Raw genomic sequence first — 27,331 nt, forward strand, 5'->3', positions numbered from 1 at the left:
AGTCAGCATCCCTCCAGGATTTCAATAAATTCCTTTTACATGACCCAATAAATTCTCTTCCGCTTAAGCTACTTTCAGTAAGTTTCCAAGCCTTCCACCCGAAAGAATCTTACTTTTTAAAATTATATATATTTCCAGACTTTCTTTAAAAAAGAAGTTTCAGTTTTAAGTGAAAAATAAAGTTTTGAATTCCAGAACCACACATTAAAATTGACGTGGGTCTGGGAAAGCCTGGGGCAATGAATGAAACCCCTTGTCTGGGCAGCTGTTCCTTACCCCCGGCCTCAGGGCTGTTTCTCCAGCTCCCCCTGCCTGCCTGGGCTCCCCTGCGAAGCTGCTGCTAGTTCTAGTTCGTTTCACTCCCATGAGAAAATGAAGGTCTGTTTTCATTTGAACAGCATTCTATTTTAAAAGAATACATAAGCAATAGAAAGCAGCCCAGGGTCCTTAGGGTTGATGCCTAAGAAGAAATGGAAACCGAAGGGCTGTGCCTTAGCAACATAAGACTTCAGGTGTACAATCAGTGACGTCCGTTTGGTATTCAAAATACAAAGAAAGTTAAACACAGTCACCATTTTGGACATATATTTTATTGTTTAGAAATTTCCATCAGAGCTATCGTGAAGTACCTTTGTCAGGAGATGCCTATGAGAATCCAGACTGGAAAAAGGACATGTAGGCCTGTCAGCTCTTCCTGCAAATTCACAAACACGGGGACAACCGGTCTGGCCACAAGGTCATGGACCACCACAGTATAGCCCAGCATCCCCCCAACTCCCATGCAGACCTAGATGAACAGCAGAAAACTTTACAGGTACAGATTTAAAGTGCAACCTCAAACGACAAACAGCTTACTCTGGTGGTGCCCAAACAAGACACCACAATCTGCAGAAAATCACATCTATCATGATCAGAGTTCCTACCTGAATCAAGTTAATCTCCTAAACCAGCTAGCTGACCTTATTAAGTATTTACTTGTTTTTAAAAGCAAACCAATGTATATGGCATCTTTTTTAAAAAATCATGTAAACGTTGCAAAGTTTTTAGGGGTTACTTATAATCTGAAGAGATTCATTTAAAAAAACTACTGGACTTGTTAAAACTACAAATACTAACCCCAACCCCCCCCCCATGAAAAAAGCAATTGTTACAAAAATATAGAAAATATACTAGCATCTACTATTTAACCTTTTCACCAGAAATCTCAAGCTCTGGGATACATCCTGGCTTATATACCATCAACAAGCACAAGTGCAACTTTCTCGAAGTTTTAAGGAAGAAAAAGTTCTAAAACATTCCCTTTGTTATTTGAGATTGTGGCTACTTTCTTCATAGGGGCTGTGATGCTAGTGGACAGGGGCAGTCTGAAGTTTCCTACTGCATCCCATGCGTGGACCTGGCGTGGAGATTACAGGACAGGAGGCTGCTTTCAAAGCTCACTCCTTTAGCCTCTTCAGATTTCTCTCTTGGGTCCCTTCAATTCCACTTTAGGACTTGCTGGATCCCCTGACTCCTGAGCTGGCCTTGGCTTCTCAGGGAAGCCCACCAGGGACGGCCCAGAGAAGAGGGCATAAGCCTGCTGCGGCCTGAGGTGCCTACTTCTGGGGAGTGTGGGTCAGGCTCCCCACCCAGGTTTGCTCATGGCAGGGAAGCTGCAGGCTTGGGGGATGATCCCCCACCCCTACCCCCAAAAGATGACTGATGCTATGAGCCTGCATATGAGCCTGCTGGAGGGGAGCCAGCAACAGATGTGGAGGCAAAATACTTTACTTATAGAACACTTTTATAAACTTTGAATCGGATCACATGTTCAGAGCAGCCATGCTACCAGGCACTTGGACCAATTAAGAGCTAGGATAGGGACCAAATTCCGCTTGGTCCAAAGAACAAACACTACAGGCGGGGCATGTGGTTTAACTGTCTTCATGTCTCTAAGGATACCCTCCTTCACTAGGACATTTTCTGAGTTTCCTTGTTCTACTATTGCCTAAAAGCTCCCTGAAGCCCTTGGGTGAGGCTGGCTGTTGGGTAACAGTGGGATAGATCCACACACCATCAGGCAGAATCCCCCACGACTGAGATATTGCTGGGCTGATGAACCCTGTGCTCCTGGAGCTCAGGGAGACCTCAAGATGGGTGTCCCAGCCTAAGAAAGCTCAAGATAACCCTTCACCTGCAGCTCCCCTGTGGGCAGAGTCCTCACTACCTGCTGTGTGCTCCCGGATGGAGGCCTGGTTCACCTTGGAGCCTGGCTCACACCCACGCCTCCCCGGCAGGACCTTCTGGCCTTGGCCATAATCCCCACACCCACCACCCCCTAGCCTGGCATCTTGTGCTGCTACCCTCACCATTCTTGTCTGAGAGCAGGATGCCTGCCTCCAGGTCAGAAGGATGGCCCTCTCTGGGCCTCCAGTGGACTCCAGGCTCTCCTGTTTGAAGGAATAGATTTTCACACCGCTAAGGGTTTTATTTCACAGATCACAGCGGTGAGTTTGGGATTTCCAGTCTTCATCATGGTTAAGTTATACATTTCCTAATGCCTTGTTTCTGCAAACCTGAAGCAGCTCACCCAACACACCCAGGCTGTTTTAAACCCCAAATGAATTTTCCACAAGCAACAACAACAGACTCACATATGCTGAGTGAGTCCCCTCTACTTTGGCTGCATCAAAGAAACAGGGCTTCTGAGGCATCCCGATTCACATTTGCTCAGAAGAGAGGTGCTCCCAACATCAAGGCACAAAGAAAGAAGTGTCCTGGGGAAAAATGACGATGAAAGCGACCAGTGACCTTCATAAGGCCTGAGGCGGAGTCGCTGCGGGAGGCGAGTCTGGGCTGGGCTGGGCGGGCATATCAGGAGGCAGGCCGAGGGCCCGGTCTCCCTCTGGGGCCCGAGGAGTCCTCACGCGTACTCCTCCAGGAACTTTATGTGAAAGTCCTTCACCTTCTGTAGAACCGTCTTTAGTTTCTCCACCGGAGGAAGAATGGTCATTCTGTCAGGAAGGAGAAGAGCATAGTCGGACACGAATTGCTCTGGAGAAGGGACAGGGGTGAATCTGGCAGGTCCCTCCTCTACCTGCAGCTGTGGAAACCACACAGTGCAGGCAAGCTTCCTGGGGAGGGACAGGCCCTGGACAGCACCTGGCACTCGTTGAACCACTTTCCATCATTCACATATTTTTTTAGCCAACTCATACATGTGAACAAATGCAGTAAGCTGGTGGCGGCATCTCAGCTTACTTAACCCATCCACCCATAATCACAGGAGGCCCACCCAACACTCTGAAAGGTACACAGAACTTTTCTCTGGAGCCGCCCCTACTCCAGCTAGACAAGCCTTTCCCATCTCCACTATCAGTCTCATAGTGAGAACCTTCAGTCACAACTTCCCTCCAAACGAATCCCCAAGTTGCCATGGTAACTAAGTCCTCCCTCCAATGCTGTCAACCTGCTTTCCATCCCTAAGGGCAGCTCTCAAGAAGTAACCACTTCTTGAGTGAGCCACAAATTGCCAAGATGAACCCAACTAGGGTGGAAAGGCTATCCACACACATTTGTCCATTGAGGGGCACTGCCCATGACCTTCACTGACTCAAAACTCGGCCCCAGGTGCTAAGCCCCAGACATTTCTTTTTTTTGACACCTGCTGCAGGAAACATTGGAGAGGCTTTTCAGAAACAGACCTGGCCTTGGTGAGAAGCCCTGGCTGAGCTGTTCAGCTGACCTGGTAGAGTCCCGTGCCTGTGAAAGGCGGCACAGCAATTTCACCGTATCTCAGAGGCAACATCTCAGCAGGTTTTTGGCTCAGTGGACAAGCTACTGAGCTCCTGGATGCAGACTGATACATCATGGAGTTGAAAAGGGACAAGGGGAGAAAAGAAAACACAGCACTGGGAACACCGCAGAAAGCTTGTGATAGATGGAGGCAGTGGAGGGGGAGACAGCGATCAAGGAGATGACCGTGGAGTCCACCCACAGTCTTCCTTAGTCCCTGGGCAGGGTCTCGGCTATCTCTGCGGCAGGACAGAATGGGAGTGGGATGAGTGCACAGGGGCTTCACACATCTCAGTCTCTGAAGTTGCCTTGCTGTTAAGAAGCCCAAGTTTCCCAAGACAAACCAGGACCCACCCCTCAGGGGTACCTGAGGGTGGAACCAGGCAGTGGTACCTGAAGTGGTAGGTGCCTTCCCTCTGCCCGAAGCCGCTGCCAGGCACGACACAGATGCCCGTCTCCTCCAGGAGCTTCATGCAGTAGAACATGTCAGGGGCCATCTTATGGGCCTGCGGGGACAGGGCAGAACTTAGGAGTCATTCCCAATTTCACACTGCACAGACACACCATTACAATCTCAAAGCCCAATATGCTTGACATGGTGGGTTCTTTCCCAGGGCAGGGCCCCTCCGCCCTCTCTTCCTGTGAGAAACAAGGCAGGACCCTGGGTACGCAGGCAGCTGGGGCCGGGAGCAAAGAGCCCAAAGGCCGCTTTGGGACAGCTGTGGGCTGTGGGGCTCCTGCTGTCCCCTAGGGAGTGCCAGCCCGAGTCCTGTGTGCCGTACCCCCACAGAGTAGCTCCCCAGGCATTGGCCTTGGCCTCCTACACACCAAGCCAGGGCCCTGCGGTCTGTGCCCAGGGGAACCTTAAGGAACAAGCCTCTCGGGGCCCTGCTGATGGTGCTTCTCACACTTCAGCTTGCACAACCAGGCCATCTCTTAAATAGATTCTTGGGCTCCAACACCAGGGATTCTGATTCAGCAGGCTGAGGGATGGGGCCTGATTTTGAATGTTTAACAAGGTAGGTTAGGGGGTGTGAGGACACTTTCAGAGATACGGCTCTGGCCCTTGATCCTCAAACCAGGGTCAGTGGCACCACCTGAGAACTTATTGGAAATGCAGAACCTTGGGCCCCTCCACAGACTTCCTGAACCAGAACTGCCATTTTTCACAGGGCCTCGGGTGATCCATGTACACATTCGAGTTTGAGAAGCGCTACTGTAGGGTACGGTGGCCAGGCAGAGGAGACAGCTCTTGATGCTTCTCCAGTTTCTATTCAGTTTTAAATGCATCACATCACACCTGGGTCTGCCCTCACGCCCACCCCATCACCACAGCGGCTGCAGGGCTGGGTCTCCGGGAGCCCGTTATCTTTATACGTTAAGTACCATCTGACCAATGGATACACCAAGTTCAGAGCCTCAAGGGCCAGCACTCATGCTCCTCAAGGCAAGAAAGAGTTCCAAGTGAACCTGCTGAGAGAGCCAGCCCGACCCGGCACCTCTGACCTGAGCTGCCTCCATGGCTTTCGCAGGGATGAAGATTCGAGGAAAGGCGTACATGGCCCCCATCAAGGGGTTGCAGTGAATTCCTGGGACTTGGTTAAACATGTCTTCTGTCAGTTTAGCTTTTTTGGCCAAATTACCCAAGACGGACTCTTTTTCCTAAGGAGACAGAGAAAGCATAAGAGTCAGCATCTCCAGATACCATGGCTCCAGACACTGAAAACCATCCCTTCAAACTAGGGCGTCCGGGCAGACTGGTGAAAGGCAAGCTGATGTGTGCTTGAGCAGCAAACCAGGGAGGCGGGCAAGACACGTGTCCCTCTGCAGAATGTCCTCCACAGACACTCAGCCCATGGGGTGGCCATGGGCCCTGGGCAGGGGCACATGAGTCACAAGTAGGTCCTAAGTAGCTTGTGTCATGGGTTCTACTCTCGTACCAAGACGTCATTTCCGAAAACAAGAAAAACCAGCCCCTCCCCATCAGCCTGAACGAACTTGGCCCTGGACGGAACATCCTAGAACATGCTTCCAGGAGACAGCCCCACCATCTAATTCTGGGGAGCTACCCTTCCCCCAATCCATGTGACGTGCTGGGGCCATGTGAAGTGCAGGCAGAGCACATCAGGGACAGGCTGGGAGCTTGGCACGCGGCCAAAGATGCAGCAGGCAGCCCAACACTTGTGCAAGCACTGCTGGACCGGGGGTGAAGCGGTGTGCCCTGCGGATGAACGAATCACAGAACACAGCACGTACACGCAGTGGGACGTTGCCCTGCCTTCCAAAGGAAGCACATTCTGACACACGCCATGGCAGCGACAAACATCAAAGACACCGTGCCGATTGAAATAAACCAGCCGCGAGATAAATGCTATACATGAGCTGCCTAAAGCAGTCATATCCGCAGAGACAGAAAGTAGATGAGAGGTTACCAGGGGCGGGGGAAGGGGGAAATGAGGAATTCTTGTTTAATGGGTACAGTTTCAGTTTGGGAAAGGGTTCTGGAGATGGATGCGGGTAATGGTTGGACAATGTGAATGTACTTTATTCACTAAACTGTTCAGTTGAAAAAGATCAGAGTGGCAAATTTTATGTTCTGTGTAATTTGCCACCATTTAAAAAGAAAGATTTTGAATCTAAAAGAGCTGGGAGCTGACTTCTTCAATAAGTTCCATTTGTGTTTAAACTCGTTAGAGTTGGGTTTTTGTCACCTGCGGTTGAAAGGGTCTGTCTGCATCACTTCAAGCTACAAGGACATCTGGTTAAGCCACAGGCAGGTCTGCGGTCTAGAATGAATGGCATGCTCATCCATTCCCCCTTTTACTTTAGTAACAGAATCATCACCCCCTTCCCTGCCCGCTGTGTCCTCAGGACATGAGGCCATTCCCTCTGAGCGCCTGCCCTTCCGTGGTGCTCACAGGTGAGGAGGAGGAAGAGGTGCCCACACCCACCATGCGCACAGTCCTCCCACTTCAACCACAGCCCAGCTACACCCTGAGACTTAGCCTTACTGGGGTGGGTCAGGCACCATGTGGAACCACAAGCGTGCCCTGGAGCTCATCTGGAGACAGGCTGGCCACGGAGACTATGCATGGTGAATGCCGGCCACAGCAGTGATACGGACAGGCCGTGGGACGCAGCCGACTCACCCTGCTGAACTGCTCGAAGGATTCCTCTCCTGGCACCGGGGGGTTCACAACGATGTCCATGGCAGCCTGCCCAGACACTGGCGGGCACAGACGCACCGAGAGCAGCTTCACCAGCTGGCCCTTGATTTCAGGGTGCAGGTTGATCACCTCCATGTAGCCTCCTCTGTAGCCACACCTAGAATGTCGAAGCGGGAGAGAGGACCCACCAGTCACAGAGAGACCTCTACTAAGTGCACCCAGCCGGCCAGAATCTCCTGTAACCAGCCCCATGCCCAACACTGAGCTGCCAGGTATGGCCAAGTTCTTGCCAATGGAAAGTGAATATAAGTGACATGTGCCAATCCCACATCACTTCCTTAAAAGCATGCAGTCTTGTTCCTTTCTCCCACTTCCTAAGAAAGGCAGACACCAGAGCAAGAAGCCTCAGTGCTAGAGATGATGCCACATGTTGAGAAGACAGAGCCAGCCCAGCAGCCTATCTTTGAATGACTTCGTGGGGTAAAGCCAGTCCCAGACTCCCCCTGCCTCTGAACTGTTATCACAGAGACACACTTCCACCTTGTTTGAGCCACTGGAGTTTTGTTTTTCTGTCATTTTCTTTCACCCTTCTAGATTGTCAAGCCCCTGCTTGAGTCATATAGCAAATTCCCATTGGCTATCTATTTTACATATGGTAATGTAAGTTTCCATGTTACTCTCTCCATAATCTCACCCTCTCCTTCCTCCCCTCCCGCCGTGTCCATAGGTCTGTTCTCTGTGTCTGTTTCTCCATAGCCACACTGAAAATAAACTCATCAGTACCATCTTTCTGGGTTCCATATACACACGTCAGTATGCGATATTCACATTTCTCTTGCGATATTCACATTTCTCTTTCTGACTTACTTTGCTCTGCATAATAGGCTCTAGGTTTGCTCACCTCATTAAACTGACTCAAATGCATCCCTTTTTATGGCTCACTAATATTGTATGTATGTACCACAGCTTCTTTATCCATTCATCGGTTGATGGACATCTAGGCTGCTTCCATGTTCTAGCTGTTGTAAATAGTGCTGCAATGAACATTGGGGTACATGTGTCTTTTTCAATTTTGGTTTCCTCAGGGTATATGCCTAGGAGTGGGATTGCTGGGTCATACGGTGGTTTTATTCCTAGTTTTTTGTAATAAGCCATTATCAGTTCAGTTCAGTCACTCAGCTGTGTCCGACTCTTTGCGACCCCATGAACCGCAGCACACCAGGCCTCCCTGTCCATCACCAACTCCCGGAGTTCACTCAGACTCACGTCCATGGAGTCGGTGATGCCATCCAGCCATCTCATCCTGTCGTCCCCTTCTCCTCCTGCCCACAATCCCTCCCAGCATCAGAGTCTTTTCCAATGAGTCAACTCTTCTCATGAGGTGGCCAAAGTACTGGAGTTTCAGCTTTAGCATCAGTCCTTCCAATGAATACCCAGGGCTGATCTTCAGAATGGACTGGTTGGATCTCCTTGCAGTCCAAGGGACTCTCAAGAGTCTTCTCCAACACCACACTTCAAAAGCATCAATTCTTAAGCGCTCAGCTTTCTTCACAGTCCAACTCTCACATCCATACATGACCACTGGAAAAACCATAGCCTTGACTAGACGGACCTTTGTTGGCAAAGTAATGTCATTATACTTAGGGTCTATAAGTCTTCTATAGTGAGCCGCTGTACTTTGGGGCCTTTTGGTTATAGCAGCTTAGCCTGACTGCTAACTAGTATCATACTAGCTCTGCTCGAAAGGGGCATATGATTCAGGCCAGGCACCCCTTGCACAGGTTCAAGAAGTGGGCATGTGAGCAGCAACCTGAGGATTTTGCTTCAACTTTCTGATGCCTGACAAAGCGAATCCAAAGGAAAGCAGAGCAGGGAATTCCCTGGCAGTTCAGTGGTTAGGACTCTGTGCTTTGACTGCCAAGGGCTCACATTCAATTCTTGGATAGGGAACAAGATCCCATAAGCTGCATGGTGTGGTCAAAAAAAGGGAAAAAGAAAAAAGAGGAAAAAAAGGGAGAGGGGGTAGGAAAGCAGAGCTGAGAAAGAAAACAGGACAAAGCCAGGAGTAGAGAGAGAGACCCACTGACATTTTTAAGCCTCCTGATTCAACTTTACTCCTTGACTTTTTACTGATATGGATTTTTTTTTAATTCATTTATTTTTAATTGAAGGATAATTGCTTTATAGTATTGTGTCGGTTTCTACCAAACATCAACGTGAATCAGCCACAGGTCTACCCATGTTCCCTTCCACTGGAACATCTCTCCCACCTCCACCCCCATCCCACCCCTCTAGGTTGTCACCGAGCCCTGGCTTGAGTTCCTTGAGTCACACAGCAAATTCCCATCGGTTATCTACTTTACATACGGTAATGTATGTTTCCATGTTACTCTCTCCATACATCCCACCTCTTCTTTCTCCCCCTGACCCTGAGCTGCGTCCGTAAGTCTGTTCTCAATGTCTGTGTCTCTGTTGCTGCTCTGCAAAAAGGTTCATCGGTACCATCTTTCTAGATTCCGTATACACGTGTGAGTCTATAGTATCTGTTTTTCTCTTTCTGACTGACTTCACTTTATATGTGTTTTTTTTAAACCCTCTTTCATGTTGAGCTTCTGTTACTTATTGCCAAAAGGATCCTGACTGATACAGAGTCAGATCTCATGAAAATAAGCTGAAATCATTAAAAAAAGCAACAACAACAAAAAGCAACTTTCAGAAGCAAATCCGCTCCATTAGCCATGCTTCCTTCTCTGGACTGTGACTGACAACATTCAGACTAATGACCACAGAAATAATGGTATCAGCTACCTTCTTCTGCATGTGCACCACACCCACCCAACCTCAGACCAGCTGATACGATGAGAAGTCAGCAAAACACTTTTGGGATCAGGCTGTAGAAAGAACTGGCAAAGACTGAGCCCCATCTGATCCATCACCTGGCCTTTCCAAGGCAGGAAGATAAATTCTGGCCTCTTGGAAGGGATTTTCGTAACAAAAGTTGAAAGAAGAATCTTCCTGCTTTACCCTCTGCTCATAAGCAGAAAATCAAATTGGGTAAATCAGTCTGAGCCTAGGAAATCAGGATCTAAGGGCAACCAACTCGGGTTACCAATATCCAGAGTAATCAATATCACAGATGGAGCGATGGGTAGGTATGTAATAAACACACTTGAGTTTGAAAAATGAGTTAATAGAGAACATATTTGTTTAAGAAAAGCAATATACAGCACATGAAAGTTTAGCAAGGAGGCACCACAGCTACCAGGGTAAACCAGAAAGAACAGCATAAACCAACTCCTGCACACAACAAATACAGCCAAGAACAGCTGGGCAGCCATCCCAGGGGATAGCTCCTTGCGTGTGTGTGTGTGTGTGTAAGTCACTTCAGTCATGTCCGACTCTTTGCAACCCTATGGACTGTAGCCCAGCAGGCTCCTCTGTCCATGGGATTTTGCAGGCAAGAATACTGGAGCGGGTTCCCATTTCCTCCTCCTGGGGATCTTCCTGACCCAGGGATCGAACCCATGTCTCTTACATCTCCTGCACCGGCAGGCAGGTTCTTTACCACTAGCACTACCTGGGAAGCGCCCTTGACCTGGTCAATATATTTCTTGGAGCTTCATAGTTACACTGGCCTCCAGACCCTCTCCCCTACCCTGACACCTGGCACACAGTACGACTCCCACATGCTGGGGAATGAACGTCCTTGGCTGTAAATGCACGGGCCTGGCCATCTCAGTCTAGTTTGCAGGTTCCTCCTCTCTGCCCCTAACTTTTGAGCAGTGACGGCCGGGCCCAGTCCCTGGACCTCTTCTCTAACTATACTCCTCCCAATGAGATGTCTAGGCTCAGAGATCTAACTAACAACTCAAACACTGACATCTCGTAAACTTGAATCTCCAGCTGGGTATCAGCCCTGAGCCACAGACTCACATATCCACCTTCATCTGGACATCCAACAGGCATCTGCAAATTTTACACATCTAAAACCAACTTCCAAATTCCACCCCAAAACCTGCTTCACCCACAGACATCCTCATCTATTGAGGGCAACTCTATGCTTCCTGCTGTTTGAACAAAAAACTTGGGAGTCATCCTTGACTTCTCTCTCTCACACCCTCCTTTTCATCAAGCAACACCCATCAACTTCACCTTCAAACATACCCAGGATCCAACATCTCCCCACGTTTACCCTGGCCCCCAGTATCTCCCCTGGACTCTAACAGCCTCCTGACTTGAGTGCTCGCTTCTTTCCTGCCCTCATCACGCAGCAACCAGGAGAAGTCACACCTCTGTGCAAACCCTCTAAGGGCTCCCATCTCATTCTGAGTAAAAGATGACCTAAGTGGCCCAGGCGCTCTGGCCTCCTGTGACTTTTTGGTCTCAACTGCGCCACTTTCCCTCTCACCCTTTTCTAGTCTCCTTGCTGCTCCTCGAACAGCTGCTCCTTCCACCCAGGGCCTTTGCAGAAGCGGTTTCCTTAGACGTCTGCATAGCTCCCCACCTCCCCTCCCTGGGTCCAACTCTTTAGTGACCAGACGCCACCTCCCTGCATTCCTACCTCTTCTCTGATTATTTCTGTCCTTGACACATCGTGTTCATTTGTCTATTGCCTCTGACCTCACTAGAGCATGACTCTGAGGGCAGAATGGGTGTAGTTTGCTCACTGCTGTAACCTCACTGCTGAACTTCTGAACTCATAGCAGATGCTCAATAAATATTGGCTGAATGAAGAAAGGGTTGAAGCTGACGCTCTGGCCCCACAGGTCACAGGGTGCTCAGGCAGGGTGCACACAGATCTGCACACACAGCTTGGCCACTGGCCTGACAGCATTTGTTCATTCAACCTGCCATCCCTGCCCCTCAGAGTTCAGTCACGTGTCAGCAAGGGTGACAAAGCTGGCAGAAAACACTAGGGCTGGAAGCCGCTGCAGGTCCTGTATTCATTTTCGTCACAGCCTTATTTTACACGAGCCCTTGCATAGGGGATGCCCTCACACCAGTGCACTCCCCGTGGGGAGACATGGCCTGCCTCCTCCTGCTTCTTAGATCAGCTGCAGCTGTAGACGAGAGTAGCCACCTCTGTCCAGTAGGTTGAGGCGGGGCAGGGTGGAGAAGCAGTGGGACCAGGCAGGCCCAGGAGCAGCGGGAGGGAGGCGGGGGCACACATACTCGCCCATGTAGCCCTTGGAGGTGGAATGGAAGGAAGCGAGCTCCACGTTGCTGGAGTACTCAGGCCCCATCTCATAAAGCACCTTCTTAAAGGAGTGGAATTTGCAGTCCGAGGAGTACACGTTGTCCTGGTACACCTGCAGGAGGGGACAGGACAGGGACAGTCAGCCACGTGCCCCAGAAGCTGAGCCACCCGGGCTGCAGCCTGGGCTGCCTGCAGTGAAGCTGGCCTTAGATATCACATCTAAGCCAGATGTGCCCAAGGGAACCTTCCAGAACAAGCAAGGGCTGGCGGGGAGGGCACGGGCTGGATGCCCACTGGATTCTCCCACATTAGCCCCACATAGTCTCCAGATCTCCTTTCTGCCTCATGTGCCAGTGACACCCGGCTGGCCCGAGCAGGCTTTCCTCCCAGAGCGTGACGCTCACCCTGTCACTGAGTGCTGAAAGCAGTTCATGGACCCGTCCTCTGACCTCCCCATCCAAAGAGCTAACCGTGCTCCTCAGTGCTTCACGGCACTCACCCGGCTTTCCATCCACCATCACCGTCATTCTCTCCTCCCTGGACTGAGCAGCGCCTACACCTCTTGTCCCTCCCCGTCTATACAGTCTAGCAGGCACGTGCTCCATCTGCCCCGGGAGATGAACTTCCCATGCCCAGTTTGGAGATCAGGGAAACCGAGGCTCTCTGAGGCACTGTAGGTCAGCAGGAGGGTCAGGCCAGCTCAACCTTCAACAAGCCAGGTAGAGCTCCCTCCCCTTCCCAGCTCCTCCATGGCCTCTCCCTTCCCCATTCACCCCCCTCGCTTCCCAGACCCTGAGGGAAGAGGTTCGTGCACCAGGTCACTCTACTGCCCCTTCTTTCCTTTAGAAATGAAGATTTAAGTATCTGCTATTGATCACAGCAGTGATTTGGTGGATAACCTCTGTGGTGGGGGGCTGCTAAGGAGCACAGAAATGAAGCTCACGTGCTAGAAGCTATGACTAACCAGAAATCACACAGAAATGAAGTGAAAATAGGATTTGACAGGTCTTTAATTGCTTCTTGCAAAGCAGGAAAAGAATGGGCAGGTTTGTCTCCAGATCTAGGGTTCAGGAAGCAGTGATTCTGGGGTTGATAAGATTCCCCTCCTCACAGGACACAGCATTCAGCCCACCCAGCACCCACTCTCCCTTCTTGAGAAAGGGGCCCTTGATTTGCTTCAAGGAACATCCTCCCCAGCTCTCTATCTGCACATTTGGGGGCATAGGGGGAGCCCCCAACCCTTGCCTAGGGCCTGGTCAGTCTGCATATTGCAACCACTGGGCCAGAATAATCAGTTCAGTGATGGGTGTTTGACCTAAACTGCACCAGTGAAGCTCAGTTCTGAGCTTCGTTGAAACGACCAGGAAGATAAATTCTGTTTCTAGGCTGGGAAGATAGCAGGCCCGTGTTTGAGGCCAAGGCAGCAGGATGGAACAAGAGGAGCTGGAAGATACGATTCGAGTCCCTGGATCCAGCCCCACTCCTGAGACCCCACCACCGCGTTAAGTTTAAAGTAGCTTGGGCTAGATTTTTGAAACTTATAACCAAAATTCCAAACCAATATGGGATGATTTCGGTCACAGTCTCACAGGTTGTTTAACACTGAACATCCTCAACCTTGTTAGAATCTCTCCTCCGATATCTAGAAAGTTCTTTTGTCTATAGAACAACAGACCTGGTTCCCTCCCCCAGAAGAGAAAGCACACCCTCACCTCTGAGAGCCCAGGCTGCTCTTACCTCATCAGCCAGGAGAAAGAGCTTTTCCTCCCAGGCAAAGTGAATCACATCTTCTATGCACTTTCTGCTCTGCACCTGACCTAAAAAGTCCCAAACAAAAGCAGAAGGTAGGTTGTCAGGGTGTTTCATTTGTCCCTAGGTGAGAATTCCAACCAGAATCACTCAGATGTCTGCGTTCCCTCGTGATCTTACAGGACCACCCTCCCTAGCTGCTGTCAGCCTCCAGGGAGCCCCTAGGGTCAGCTCCGTCCCTCTGACTCACTTAAGCCAGGTATGTGTAGGGAGTTGTGTTTCACACCCAACTTTCTTGTTATTCTTCTCAGAGGTATGTGTGTGGAGGGGGAGGAGGATATATGTGTATTATTCTGTGCTAGAGGACAAGAAGACATGGATGTATCATAAACAGCAGGAAAATAAAACTGAAGGAGCTAAATCATCCAGCCCCGCTCCCCTCCTTCCCCCTCAGCAGCCACACCATGAGAAGTGCACCGGCCACACCTTCTCCCCACACAAGCTCCGTGAGGCAGGGACAATGTCTCTGGCCCAGCACCGACCCTCAAAGCCGGCATCCAGCAGGGCCCTCCCTAGTAAGCACAGGGGAAGAAGTTCTAAATGAATGAATGAGCCTGCCTACCAGCTCTGGCTTCTCCGGTGACCATGTGGGAGCCGTGCCTGCTGAGGACGCTGGCAGGCACCCACGGTGTCCCTGCCAGGGTCTCCCTTCAGGGCTGGACTCGTCACTCCATCCACCTTAGAGAAATGAGTGCTGGCAGCAAAATATTCACCCACCAGCTCACAGGAAATACTGCAGGTTTCAGTGGGGAAAGGAACAAATGCCTCAAGGTAGAAAGGAACCCTTTCCCAGACTTCCTGGGGCCCACAATGATGTGGCCCTGGGATGGTGGACTGGCTCACACAGCTTCTGGAAAAGTACTAGGCAGGCCTGCTGATGCTCACAAGGACATAAATGTGCACCTATGGGTGTTACATGTATGTATATTATCTACGTACGTATGTATATTATCTACGTATGTATGTATGTGCACATGTATTACTGACATATGTATCTACATCTTCATGCAAAGCAGTATGGAGAGTATATTACCTTTTTGTTAAAAATAAAAATAACTATATTCTTGTCCATGTAAGAATAACAAGACTAAGTCTTAGAAAAATATTTTGATGTATCTTATAAGAGCATGGTATGATTCAGCCAGGATTTCAGACATAATCTAAGCCACAAACCAGTTCCTTTACTAAGGGACCAACCTGTCCCTGCCAAACAAAGGCCGAGCAGGCTTCCTATGAAGCAAGCTCACGCTCTGGGAATTAGGAAGGGCAGCGCCCCTGGATGCTACAAGTAATCAGCTGCTGTGCCCATAGACACAGGGGCTGTCCATCCTGGCAGCCTGTCTGCCTACCACATGCTCCTGGTCTTCCCTCCCAGGGCTGCGATGCCACCAAGTGTACCCTGTTAGAATGCAAGCAAAGGTGTGAGCACCCAGAGTATCAAGGTGTGAGCGGGGTACATAATGCCAGTTTAGTTCAGTTGCTCAGTCATGTCCAATTCTTTGCAACTCCACGGCCTGCTGCACACCGGGCTTCCCTGTCCATCACCAACCCCCGGAGCTTGTTCAAACTCATGTCCATCAAGTCGGTGATGCCATCCAACCATCTCATCCTCTGTCATTCCCTTCTCCCCCCGCCTTCAATCTTTGCCAGCATCAGGGTCTTTTCCAAAGAGTCAGTTCTTCGCATCAGGTGGCCAAAGTACTGGAGTTTCAGCTTCGGCGTCAGTCCTACCAATGAATATACAGGACTGGTTTCCTTTAGGATTAACTGGTTTGATCTTCTTTCAGTCCACTGAACTCTCAAGAGTCTTCTCCATAACGCCAGGGGGAGTGCAAGAGCCGGGCCTCAGGAAGCCAGCAGCCCAGGAGAGGAAACGAGACCTGCTGTGCACAAATAATCCCCCATGTGACAGATGCAAACTGTGGGACAAGGACAGAGCTTATTTCTCTCCAGTGCCTGGGACGAAGCAGTCACTCAGAACAGGCCTGTGGAGCAGAAGGAGCCACATAATCTCCAGAGGGCAGGGCATGCCTGTGCCCAGCAGGGGGAGACGTGTGCACACCACAGAGAAGACGCAGCTTTGCTAAAGGCCCCAAAGGCTGCGGAGGGGTCTTCCAAGTGCCCCTTGCCAGAGGGTGGGCCAAGGGAATGTCCCACACACTAATGGGGATACCTGTTGCTTACACCAGCCCAGAGTCCTGCCCTTCTCTGAGCAACAGCACACAGCTGTCCTAGGGGAACTCCCTCTCTTTAAACTCCACCAGGGACAGAGACCCAGCCAATCAGCCTCAGTGATTTAACTAGGTCAGGCACGGGCAGGTGTCCCAGTGTGGGCCAACAGAATCTGGCCCGGGGCTTCAGTTGAAACCAGGGGTGAGGCGCCCTGTGGGGGACGCTCAGCTGCTGGGCACTGACTGGACCTGTGGAAGGCCACTCCCAGGATAGGTGCTTCCTGAGGATTCCAGCCCAGAGCAGAGCTGGGTCATGGCCTGAGGTTCCCATGACGACGACATTGATTCAAGCATGCTGCTTTACCCTGGACTTCACAGGTCCACTCCCTTCAAGCCTCAAGGTGAGTTTCTGTCTCGAATCCCAAAGAGCCCTGTTAGCCACTAATATCCCACTCCATGTCGACACCTTTCAGACAAAGTGGTCACAGTGTGTGGTCCAGACGAGATACATGGTCATCACAGGTAGGTCTCCATTTTCCATCCTCCATCCTCCAATAGCTGCTTTTCACACATTAAGACCCCAGAGGGGAACTGCCTAGTGGTCCAATGGTTAAGACTTGATGCTTTCACTGCTGGGGTCCAAGTTCAATCCATGGTCAGAGAACTAAGATCCTACAGCTGCGTATCACAACCAGAAACTAAAAAAAAACCTCAGAGAGCAAAACTAGCCTGAGCCTGCTTGTAACTTATTTTTTAGAAAAACTGCTTGTTGTTGTAGTTCAGTCGCTAGTCTCGTCTGACTCCTGCAACACACCAGGATTCCCTGTTCTTCACTATCTCCCAGAGTTTGCTCAAACTCATGTCCATTGATTCAGTGATGCCATCCAACCATCTCATTCTCTCATTCTGTTGCCCCCTTTTCCTCCTACCCTGGATCTTTCCCAGCATCAGGGTCTTTTCCAATGAGTCAGCTCTTCACATCAGGTGGCCAGAGTACTGGAGGTTCAGCACCAGCTTCCAATGAATATTCAGGGTTGATTTCCTTTAGCATTGACTTATTTGATCTCCTTATAGTCCACGGGACTCTCAAGAGTCTTCTCCAGCACCACAGTTCAAAAACACCAGTTCTTCAGTGCTCAACCTTCTTTATGGTCCAACTCTCACATTCGAACATGACTACTGAAAAACTGCTTATATTAATATCACACTCACATGACCCCCACTTTGACCCCAAATAGGAAAGTCTCTGGTGCAGTTACTTCTCCCCAGACAGCCAGAAGATATATGTAAGCTTCTGGTCAAGAAGTTACCAAGCCTACGATATAAACTAGGTATACAGAGTATTTCCTAAGATATAGGATCTACTACTCCAAGTTTGGGGCCAGTAGCATCAGCGTCACCCAGGAGCTTGTTAGAAATGCAAATTGTCAAGTCCCACTCCAGCCTGATTATATCAGAATATCTAGATGTAGGGCCCAGCAGTTGTGTTTTTAACAAGCTGAAGTTTTAGAAGCATCATCCAAGGGCAGTGTTTCTCATCCTCAGTTACACAGAATATCGATGCCTGAGCCCCTTCTCCAGAGATTTTGGGGTGTGGCCTGGCCTCTGGCATTTTTAAAAGCTCCCTTTTTGATTCTAATGTGCAGCCAGGATTGAGAACTCAGCTCTGTCATTTTCCTACAGTACCCTGGTTAGGTCCCTCATCCCTTCCCCCAAGCAGTCGGTGTGAATAAACCAGGCGAGCAGCTGCGCCCATTTTCTGCACCCAGGAATTCAAGTGGAGCTTTCAGCTGATTGAAGCATCATTTGATGTTCCCAAGGAGCAGATTCCACAATCAACTCCACCACGCTTTGGCCCTGACCCAGTTTATCTCAACAAAGGAGGAGAGAGGAGCCCTTGTTCTCGGCATCCAAATAGCATCTGGGGCACATGAAGCCAGCAGCCTGGAAAGATCAAAACAGCCAGAACTGTGCATTTTTTTTGTGAAGAAAAATATGCAAAATTAGGAGAGCTTTCCAACTTCTGGAAACAGGTTTTTTTGGTTTGCTTTTGTTTTTAATATGGCATTTCCTTTTCAGGCCTCAAAGTACACAGTAATGCTGTGTCAAAGAAAAACAAAAACGCACACACCAGCAAATCTAAAAACTGGTTCAGAAAAACAAGTAGGAGTAAGGGTAAAATTAGGCCTATAATTAACGGTGATGATTTGTGTGTGACCTCAAAGAGTAGGTTCTTTGTACATGGACGAACAGGAAGAAGAACTGGTCTTAATTACAATACAACCCTGCCCAGGAAAATGCCTGTATTCCTAAGATGGCTGGCAGCCAACTTTATGATCTTATGTTAGCAAATCTGGAGTTGGATTGGGAACCTGGGAGCAAATAAGACTTCATTATTTCTTAGCTCTTTAGTGTCCAGACATCCAATACACCAGCCACCCTGCTCCCCAAGAAACTGGCAAGGAAGTAAAGCACAGACCTGTGGGGTTCCCGGGGTTGATGATGCACAGCACCTTGGGGTTACAGTGCTCTTTGGCCTGCTGCACGGCCCGCCGGAGCTCGTTCACATTCAGGGCCCAGCAGTTGTCCTCATCCAGGTAATAGTTCACCTGGATGGCATCGAGTTCGGAGATGACTGCTGAGTAGAGTGGGTACTGCGGGATGGGGATCATCACGCCTGTCCGTGACTTGCCACCGCCGGAGACCAGGATCTTCAGGATTGTCTGAAACAGAGAAGTCACGTCTTACAGGGTCACTGCCACTTTCCACGCCCAGGGGCTGAACAGCAGCAGAAGCCAGAAGACCCCCAAACCCCGCCTTTCACCAGTCACCCAGCGCCTGCCTCCAGCACAGCCGCACGTGGGTTTCTGAACTCCCCTGAGTCTACCTCTCCTCCTCTGTAAAATGAGGTCTGCTACGAGGAATAAGCAAAATGTTTTAAAGCTTTTAGCACAATGCATGGTACCTAAAGACTTAATACCTGTCAGTATTTTTAAAAGAGATCTTTTAAAGAAGTAGCCCCAAAACTCGACCTGCTCAGAATTATTCTGACCTCACCCCTGAAACTCATTATATATGTCTGGGGTGCAGCCCGGAATCTGTCTGATCACTAACTTATCAGAGCCCAAGACTTGGAAAGACCAGTGAACAAAGGAGTGTGAAAATGGGATAAAATACCCAGCTTCTGCCACCAGGTGGCGCTTCAACCTGGCTGTTTCCAAAATTGAATGAGCCCTAGGTTTACAGGATTCCTGAGAAATCAGGCCTGGGGAGTCCTGTGGGGCATTAGTGGGGGTGGCAGTAATTCACTGAATTCATAAGCCCAAACTCTTCTGGGTGAGTTTTACTTTTCTAAGCCTTACATGAAGACTTAGCGCCTTTCTCAGGCTCAGTTCCTTGCTACAACAATGCCAGTGTAACGGCTTGATTCTTTTCACTAAATCTTGAAGACTCTTCCCCACACCTGCCTCTGGAACCTCTACCCATACCTGGGCTTCTCTGGGAATAGAGAGGCGCCGTGATGGCAGCATACAGTGGAAGATGCCGTGGCTGGGGGCCTGAGTCCAACACTAGAATCTCCAATGCCTCGAGAGGCTCTTAACAGCAGGCAGAACCTAAGGTTTCTGGGCCTCAGTTTCCTCCCGGGCTCAAGGAAGAGTTTAATGCACTTGAGAGGCTTCAGCAAAGGACGAAATCATTTAATAAACATCCGAAACAAGAGCCTTGGAGGTCAAGAGACACAGACAAACATAACTTATTAAAAGAAGGGAGGACAAGTGAGCGGATGGCCCCCAGAACTGACTGGGCATGGGGGGAGGGTGCTGGAAGGGAACAGGCTGCAGGTGAACCTCAGACCACAGGTTCAGCCCCTTCTCCTATCGACCCCTTGATACCAGCCCCTCTTCACCTCATTCACGGCTGATGCCCAGCTCAAGCCGCCTCTTCTCTTGTCTCCTAAACACTCTCACATCTACTATGCTCCCTCCTGCCACAGTTTAAGCTTAAGAACGTATATCTAATTATGACCCTGTCTGCTTCAGATCCTTCAGTGGCTCCCACGGCTCTTAGGACAACAATACCTTAGGACTCAGGCTCCACCTGCCTCCCAGCACCTTGCTGGTAACTGCCCCTCCCCACGTGTGCTTGCCCCACAATGCTCCATTTCCAAACATGCAGCCTCCTTCCAGCCCAAGGCCTCAGCATATGTTGACCTTCTGCCCTGAATCTGTCCCTCCCTGCCTCCCTGAGTTCACATCTACGCAGTCTCCAGATCTCTATCTGCTCAGCCTTCCTTGGAGAAACCTTCCTGCCCTCACCAGCCCCAGGTCAGAGTTCCTGCTGCTCCCTTCTGTTAACACTTTGTCCTCATCCAGAAGAGAAACTGAAAGCTTTCGATCTGACATGTATTTATGTGCTGTTAGTGCTAGTCGGATCCAGTACTGATGTCTAAGCAGAGACCAAATGTGTTTGGTTCCCCACGACTTCCCCGCACCTGGCACAGTGCCTGGCAGAGGAGAGACAGCATATATGCTGAGTAAGAGAAAGGCTGATGCCAGGAAGATCACTCTCAAGTGCCCCGTGACTTCTCCCAGCTGGAGGAGGGAAACTGAGGCTGCAGGAGTGTGCAGGTTCACAAAGACTTAACACAGTAAGGAAAGCAGGCTACCATTTCTCTAAAAGCTGCACCACTTCTCTAAAAGTTCAGGTGGGGCAGACAGCAGGGAGCAGAGGGTGGCCAACCTCTCTGCCCAGGCCTGTCCCCCCTTTAACAGCCCACAGGCTCACGCATCGGCCCTAACGCGCAAGGCTGTTCGTGTGGGTGAACAGTGAGCAACAATGAGCCGCTCCGACACGTACAGAAATGCCGTCACTAGCTCCAGTGGTCAGGTAAATGTTATCCGGGTCTGCAGGTACACCGCCATCTCTCCTGGTGATGTAGGCAGCTACATCTTCACGGATACAGTTGACGCCCTGGCTAGCACTGTAAGAGCCTGTAAGACAGCAAGCAAGACAGTGACTAGAGGGAAGATCTGGCTCCATGCAGTCTGAGATATCTATATAATTAACTGGGGGTGGGAGGCTGGGGGAGGTCAAGGAGTCTCAGTGGTGCCCTATTCCCACGGCTCTAGGTTCTGGAATTGTGGCAAGCTGCTTAACCACCTGTCTGGGCTTCATCCACCCATCCTGTCATCCCTCCACCTACCCAAGCGTCTGCCCACTCATCCAACCATTCGCTCATCTGCTATCCATCCATTCATCCACACACCCACTCACCTGCCCGCCCACTCACCCACCCATCTGCCCGTCTGTTCATCTACCCACCCGAACCTACTTATACTTCAAGCATTATCCCAGGCCCTGACTTCTAACCAGTTAAATGGTGCTCATACCTGCTCTACCCACCCTGCTTGGCTTTACATGCCTTCCGCGACAGCACGATCCATTACAGCTGGGACTGCTATGGTTTTATCACTGCTGCCTACACACGGTTCCAAAGAACCTGACAGAAGGGTCACCCCAAAATGGCACCACCTGCCATCCCAGGAATCTAGAGCCCTGACAGGCACTAACCACAGGTTCTTTGGGGCTGCTGGGCATGACTCACCTACCCTCACCCTATGGCACAGCATGCTCAGGCCGCCAGTTAGGAGCCAAATCCAAACCACCAGTTAAAGTGAAGTTCAAAAACAGCGGTGACCACTTTGGGCTTGGGAGTATTTTCGGCAAAGGGGCACACAGGGGCCTTTTGTGGCGCTGAGAGCGTTCGTTGTCATGATCTGGGCACGGGTTACACAGGCGTGCACGCACAGGTGCTGTACATTAGTATCTGTGCATTTACTGTAGGCATACAAATGTTTTCAGGATGTCAGGCCACTACTTACGTTTTTGAAAAAAACTGAAAATAGGTGCCTGCACATGCACAAAATCTTTCTAGAAGGAGACTCAAACTGGCGAGGCGAATTCTCCGGGGACATGATCCAGGAGGCTTGGGCTCAGAAGTGGGAGGCAGATCTTTCACTCTATATTCTTTTATCCCATTTGAGTTTTATACCACGTTTAAAGAAAACCAGCCAACTTCCTCCTAAGGACTGCAACAGCACCACCAGGAGGCGCCCGGTTTAAGGGCCTGTGTAGCACTGGGCTGGCCTATCCCCTCGGATAATTGTAAACTAGGGGGGGGAGTGTAGCACTGGGCTGGCCCATCCCCTCGGATAATTGTAAACTGGGGGGGGAGTGTAGTACTGGGCTGGCCTATCCCCTTGGATAATTGTAAACTGGGGGGGGAAGTGTAGCACTGGGCTGGCCTATCCCCTCGGATAATTGTAAACTAGGGGGGGGAGTGTAGCACTGGGCTGGCCTATCCCCTCGGATAATTGTAAACTGGGGGGAGCGGCACCATTCCTCTAAGAGTTCAGGTGGCAAACATTAACACGCACCAAATCTGGGTGGAGAGTAGAGTCCTGTCGCGTGCTTTGGGGGTACTCGAGGGCATCTGCAGACGCCACTGTTAGAGAATCCTCCTTCCACTGGGTGTCTTGATATTTCCTGGGCTCCCGAGCCCAGAAAGCTTCCCGTGCTGTTTCCCTCTGCCTTCTTTCACTGCCCTCTGCTCCACTCCATGGGGCCTGGCCACTTCCACACCAGCTAAGCCTCCTCTTCTTCCTGCCTCTAGTTCATCTGCTTCCCTGCATTCCCAGGCCTTTCCCCACTAGCAAGCTCTCTGTTCCTGCCGGCCACAGGCTTTCCATCTTCTGTTTTGTTCTGAGGTACCCTGATTCTTCAGAGCTCAGATCTAGCCTCTCAAGAAGTCTGAGAAATGGCTTCACCCCAGCCTTTCTGATTTCTCCAGTTACCTTCCACAGATGAATCCTTGCCTCCCCATGTTGACTTGCAGGCAGGAACCATCACCTATTTCTTCTGTGCATCTCTGCAGCACCTACCCCCAGCTAGGCCCGCCCCACCACACTCCTGTGTAGGACACTCTGCCCTGAACCCGACGGCAACCTGCCTCCCACAGTCCACAGATCAGCGACAGCTACCAAATCACCCAGCGTCATTGCATCCAAACCCCTTCACTCAGTCACACTCAGCTCCTAAGCCTCAGGGCCTTTGCACACACCATTTTCTCTGTCTGGGATTCATTAGCAGATACTCTTACTCATCCTCTACATGGACTTGAAACACTTTCTCCTTAAACCCTCCCTCTCCATTAGAATCCCTTGTTCAAACCCCATAACTGTCTGCTTGTTCACCAAGAACTCATGAAAACTGGGAATTATGTTTTTGTCTTAATTCTTTTCCATGTTTGTTTCTCCCAAATATGACAGCGAGTCATGAGCACAGAAACTCCACCTGCCTTCCCCAGTGTCCCTCAGGGCCTAGAGCAGTGCCTGGTCCACAGCCCGGGCTCCAAGAGGGGCTGGAGGAGGGCGTTCTCTCCCATCTCCTACCACCCCCAGATGTGTCTAGGTTTCACCTCAACCCCACTTAAGATTCAGGACACAACCTGAGAACTGGATTACTCAAACAAAAAATAAATGAAGCCCCAATAAAAAATAACTTTAAAGGGCATGATAAAAACACGTCCAGGTGAGCCCCTTTATAATCCTTCCTTGGGTCAGGGTGGCCCTGGGCGTAGCTTCCATTTCCTTCATTTTTGTGGACAGTGCTCAGGTTACCCAAGCCTTCGCTGACAGAGCACCACTCCCATTGTTCCACCCTCTGCCAGAACACTGCCCTTCCTCCCACAATGGGCAGAAACAGGTAGTGACCGCCAGGGTGGGGCTTCTCCACACGTGACAAGCAGCACAAACAGCAACTTGCCTGCAAGCCCAGGAGGTGGGTACAAAGTATCTCCTAGTTCAAGGATGAGGAAAGAGGCTCAGAGAGCACTTCCCTCACCCATCCTGCTGAGCTCCTCATACAGAACGCAGACAGGCCTGACTCACATGGACATGGCCTCCCCACATCATTCCCCCAGCCCTACCTGGCTGACACAGAAAAAACTTGTTGATGAGGCTTGTCCCTGGAACAAGATCCCTTCCCAGTTCCCCAGACATTCGCGCAGACAGCAACCCCCCTCCCCCCACCTCTGGGTTGCGCTTCCTGGAGCCTCAGGCCGAAGGCCACGGATCTCTGAGAAGCGCCTTTGTCCTCTGGGCCGGGCAGAGGGTGCAGAGGGAAAGAGCCTGGAGGCCGGGCCTCTGAGCTGTGGCGCTGCCCTCTGCCAGCTTGTGGTTTAGGCCTTGCCCCACAAGGTGCTGGCCCACACCCCACCCAGGCTGGCTGGCAGGGAGGCAAAGGGCGGCGGGCCCCTTCCTGAGAGGGACACACGAAGGACACAGGCTTGGACGGAGGGCTAGTGGGGTGATCACAGCCAGGAAGGCTAAGCCTAGTGATGTCCATAAAGGGACAGAGCAGAAAGGGGAGGGGAAAGGCGGGGAGGTGACGGAGAGGCCGAGGGCAGCTGATACCCTGCTGAACGAGCCACAAGAATCCCTGTCCCAGGTTTTGGAACATTCAGGCAAGCTTCCTAAAAAGCCCTATGGACAACTTCTCCTCAGGACAAGGGGAGCCGGATTCCCTATGTATTCCACGGGGCAAAGGAATGAGGCAAAAATAAACAAGAAAGAGAACATGAGATGAGAACAAAGAGCCAGCCGCCCAGGGGCTGGAAATCCACCTCAGCAGGGAAGGGAGAGAAGATGCCTTCACATCCACAGGGCCTCCCCACTCAGAGCCCCCTGGGGCCGGGCGTGGGCTCCGGGCACAAAGGGGAACAGGCCGGTGTCAGGAACACAACACACACGTGGTGGGTAAGGGGGGGCACCTCCACAGCGAGGAAGCCACCAAAGGGGGCCACAGCGGAGTGAGAAGCCGGACCAGCTGGGCAACGTACCTCCTTCTGGCCTCCCGGCTCAAGCTCAACCTTCTGCCCTGAGGGTGCGGTGGGCTCAGCGTCACAGCTGGCTCCCCCTGGAAACCCCAAATCCTGCCAAATGCAGACTCTCGAGCCTGAAGTGCCCCCAATCCACCAAGAGACAGCACTGACCCCATCAGCTCGGCAAACAGGAGGCTCACAGAGCACGGACAAGGAGAGTATTTTTCCCTGACTCGGCCTGTCGGCCACCCCACACACACTCACACACTCGCTCAACGCATAACCCGCCGTGAGGGGCCCGGCCAGGCCCATGCTGGGAACACACGTTCTTTTCACGCCCGCTGGGACCTGGCAAGTCGGGGCCTCACCCAGGCTGTTCCCGCCGCAAGCCTGTAGGATGCGCCGGGCTCGTTTCTTAGCATCTTCTGGGAAGCTGGGGCTGTCCAACAGGTTCGGGTAGGTGCACAGTGCCATTACCTGGGGGAACAGAGGCATGGGCTGGGCTCTCCGCAACCTCCCACCCCAGAGGGGCACCAAGGATGTCTCTGAGGGGCAGTGTCACCGCCGGACTCTCCACGAGGGCCCCCGCCTGTGGGGAGGGTCTGGGGACGGGTGGGGAGGAGGACAGTGGATGCTCTGCAGCGGAAGGGAGATGGTGAGAGGCAGGGTCCCTGATGACCTGGGCTCGGGCCAAGGGTGGGCCACCAGAGGAGCCAGGGAACAAAACGAGGCTGCTACTCGGCCCAGCTCCTCCATAAAGGCCAGCAGCTCACATAGCCAAGGCCATAGAACCAGGGGTTCCAGAGCAGGGAGCTGGGACTGAGCAGGCAGGTACACCCCAGCTGACAAGACTGCAGAGACCCCCCTCCTTACAGGCTGAGCGCCCCCCCATGCCCCGCCCCCACCCCTCCTCACCATCACCCCCTTTCCTGGCCAGAAGTGAAAACCGAGTCAGCTTTTTCACTTCTGTAACAGAGAAAATCACCCTAACCTCACAAATTAAGAGGATTACGCAAGGAAATGTTTGCAAAAGTGTCAGTAAACCCCCGCTCAGCAGGCAAGTCTAAGCTGGAAGCTTAGGAGCAGTGCCAGGAGCAACGAGATGAGGTGGGGCTCACGGCTCTGACACCAGCTGGGGGCTTCGGGCAGGCTCAGGCTTCTTGGAGCCCGGCTTTGCCTCAAATAAATTTGTGCAACGGGCGGTGACCTGGCTTGCCCTCCCGCTCTGGGGCGCTTATGAAGGCTGGAGGAAGCCAGCACCAGGTGGCAGAGGCTGGGTCCGCTGTGGCCAGCAGCAGGGCTGGATCTGGGAGTGTGCCAGCCAGTCAGAAAAGGCTGAGGCAACAGGAGCCTGTTCACACCCAGAGCCCCAGGCACGTGTGGGGAACCTCTGCAGAGCGAGGCCACTTTGGACCTCTCCTCTCCTAAGCTATGTGCTTCCAGGACAAGCTTTCAGGACAAGCAGGATGCTCTAACGTCCTCCCACCTCCACCTCCCGCGCAGAGCCACTCTGTCTGGTCTGATCCACTTCCTCATCATGGGCCCAGCTTGAGGCCTCTGACACTCACAGGCAGCTGGCACACTCCTGAGTCAGCAGCAATGCCACGGGAGTCCATTCAGTGGACGTTCCTGAGGTCATCACCGGCCTCAGTTCTTCTCCCCATACCCTGTGTGAATTCCCTGAGGGCCTGCAGGCTGAGGCCCTGGGGCCCCCAACACCTGCCATCCAGAGAGCAGGGCAAAGTTTGCCGCTCCTGTGTGCCAGCCCCTGCAGCAGGAAGTACCGGCAGGAAAGGAAGACCGGGGTGTTCAGCACTCAGCTTTCCTGCCGGCCTCAGCCTACGAACCTTAACCACACAAAGACCAAATTTTGCTCCAGTATTGGCCCCATTTCCTCTCTAGGAAAACGCCTTCCCCACAGCTGGTCTCCAGCCTCTATCTAGCAGATGCTGTGGCACTCTCCCACCTTTTCTTTTCCCCCAAGCCCACCAATCTCACAAGTTGGGCCCATGCAGCATCTTTGCAGTTGGCACTCAAACTGAAACATGGAAATGTGCCTCTTGAAGGCCGTCATGTTCATCATCTCATGGAGGTCCCCAGAAGTCCTCTGTGGCAGTGCTCTGGTGACTTCCACTTGCCCAAAGCCACCCAGCTGATCAGCAACAGAGCCAACACTCAAATCTGGGGATTCTCACTTGGGAAACCATATCTAGATCCCCACGCACCACCTCCCAGCCTTCATCTACTCTCTGATGCCCTCAGCAACCCAGGTCCGAATGCAGCATCCAGGACCATTCACCTGGGAGTCTTGTACACTACAGCGACCTCAGAA

At 51.4% G+C, this 27,331-nt stretch overlaps 1 protein-coding gene across 2 annotated transcripts in view; it reads right to left on the minus strand.

Annotated features, from left to right (window-relative positions):
* Window positions 1-568: 568 nt before the first annotated feature.
* GPT2 (glutamic--pyruvic transaminase 2) overlaps window positions 569-27,331 on the minus strand; it is a 34,778-nt gene continuing 8,015 nt past the window's right edge. Inside the window, exons 4-12 of one of the 2 annotated variants that reach the window (XM_027513700.1) lie at window positions 25,368-25,476; window positions 20,976-21,109; window positions 18,598-18,841; window positions 13,876-13,955; window positions 12,114-12,250; window positions 6,924-7,098; window positions 5,281-5,436; window positions 4,168-4,280; window positions 569-2,993 (exon numbers count right to left, since the gene is read on the minus strand). In XM_027513700.1, the coding sequence (XP_027369501.1) occupies window positions 2,903-2,993; window positions 4,168-4,280; window positions 5,281-5,436; window positions 6,924-7,098; window positions 12,114-12,250; window positions 13,876-13,955; window positions 18,598-18,841; window positions 20,976-21,109; window positions 25,368-25,476 (1,239 nt within the window). In that variant the 3' untranslated portion in view covers window positions 569-2,902. The remainder of the gene's footprint in view (window positions 2,994-4,167; window positions 4,281-5,280; window positions 5,437-6,923; window positions 7,099-12,113; window positions 12,251-13,875; window positions 13,956-18,597; window positions 18,842-20,975; window positions 21,110-25,367; window positions 25,477-27,331) is intronic. The other variant, XM_027513701.1, reaches the window with a different exon arrangement.

This window comes from Bos indicus x Bos taurus, chromosome 18 (assembly GCF_003369695.1).
Source record: "Bos indicus x Bos taurus breed Angus x Brahman F1 hybrid chromosome 18, Bos_hybrid_MaternalHap_v2.0, whole genome shotgun sequence".
In the NCBI taxonomy this organism is placed as follows: Eukaryota; Metazoa; Chordata; class Mammalia; order Artiodactyla; family Bovidae; genus Bos; species Bos indicus x Bos taurus.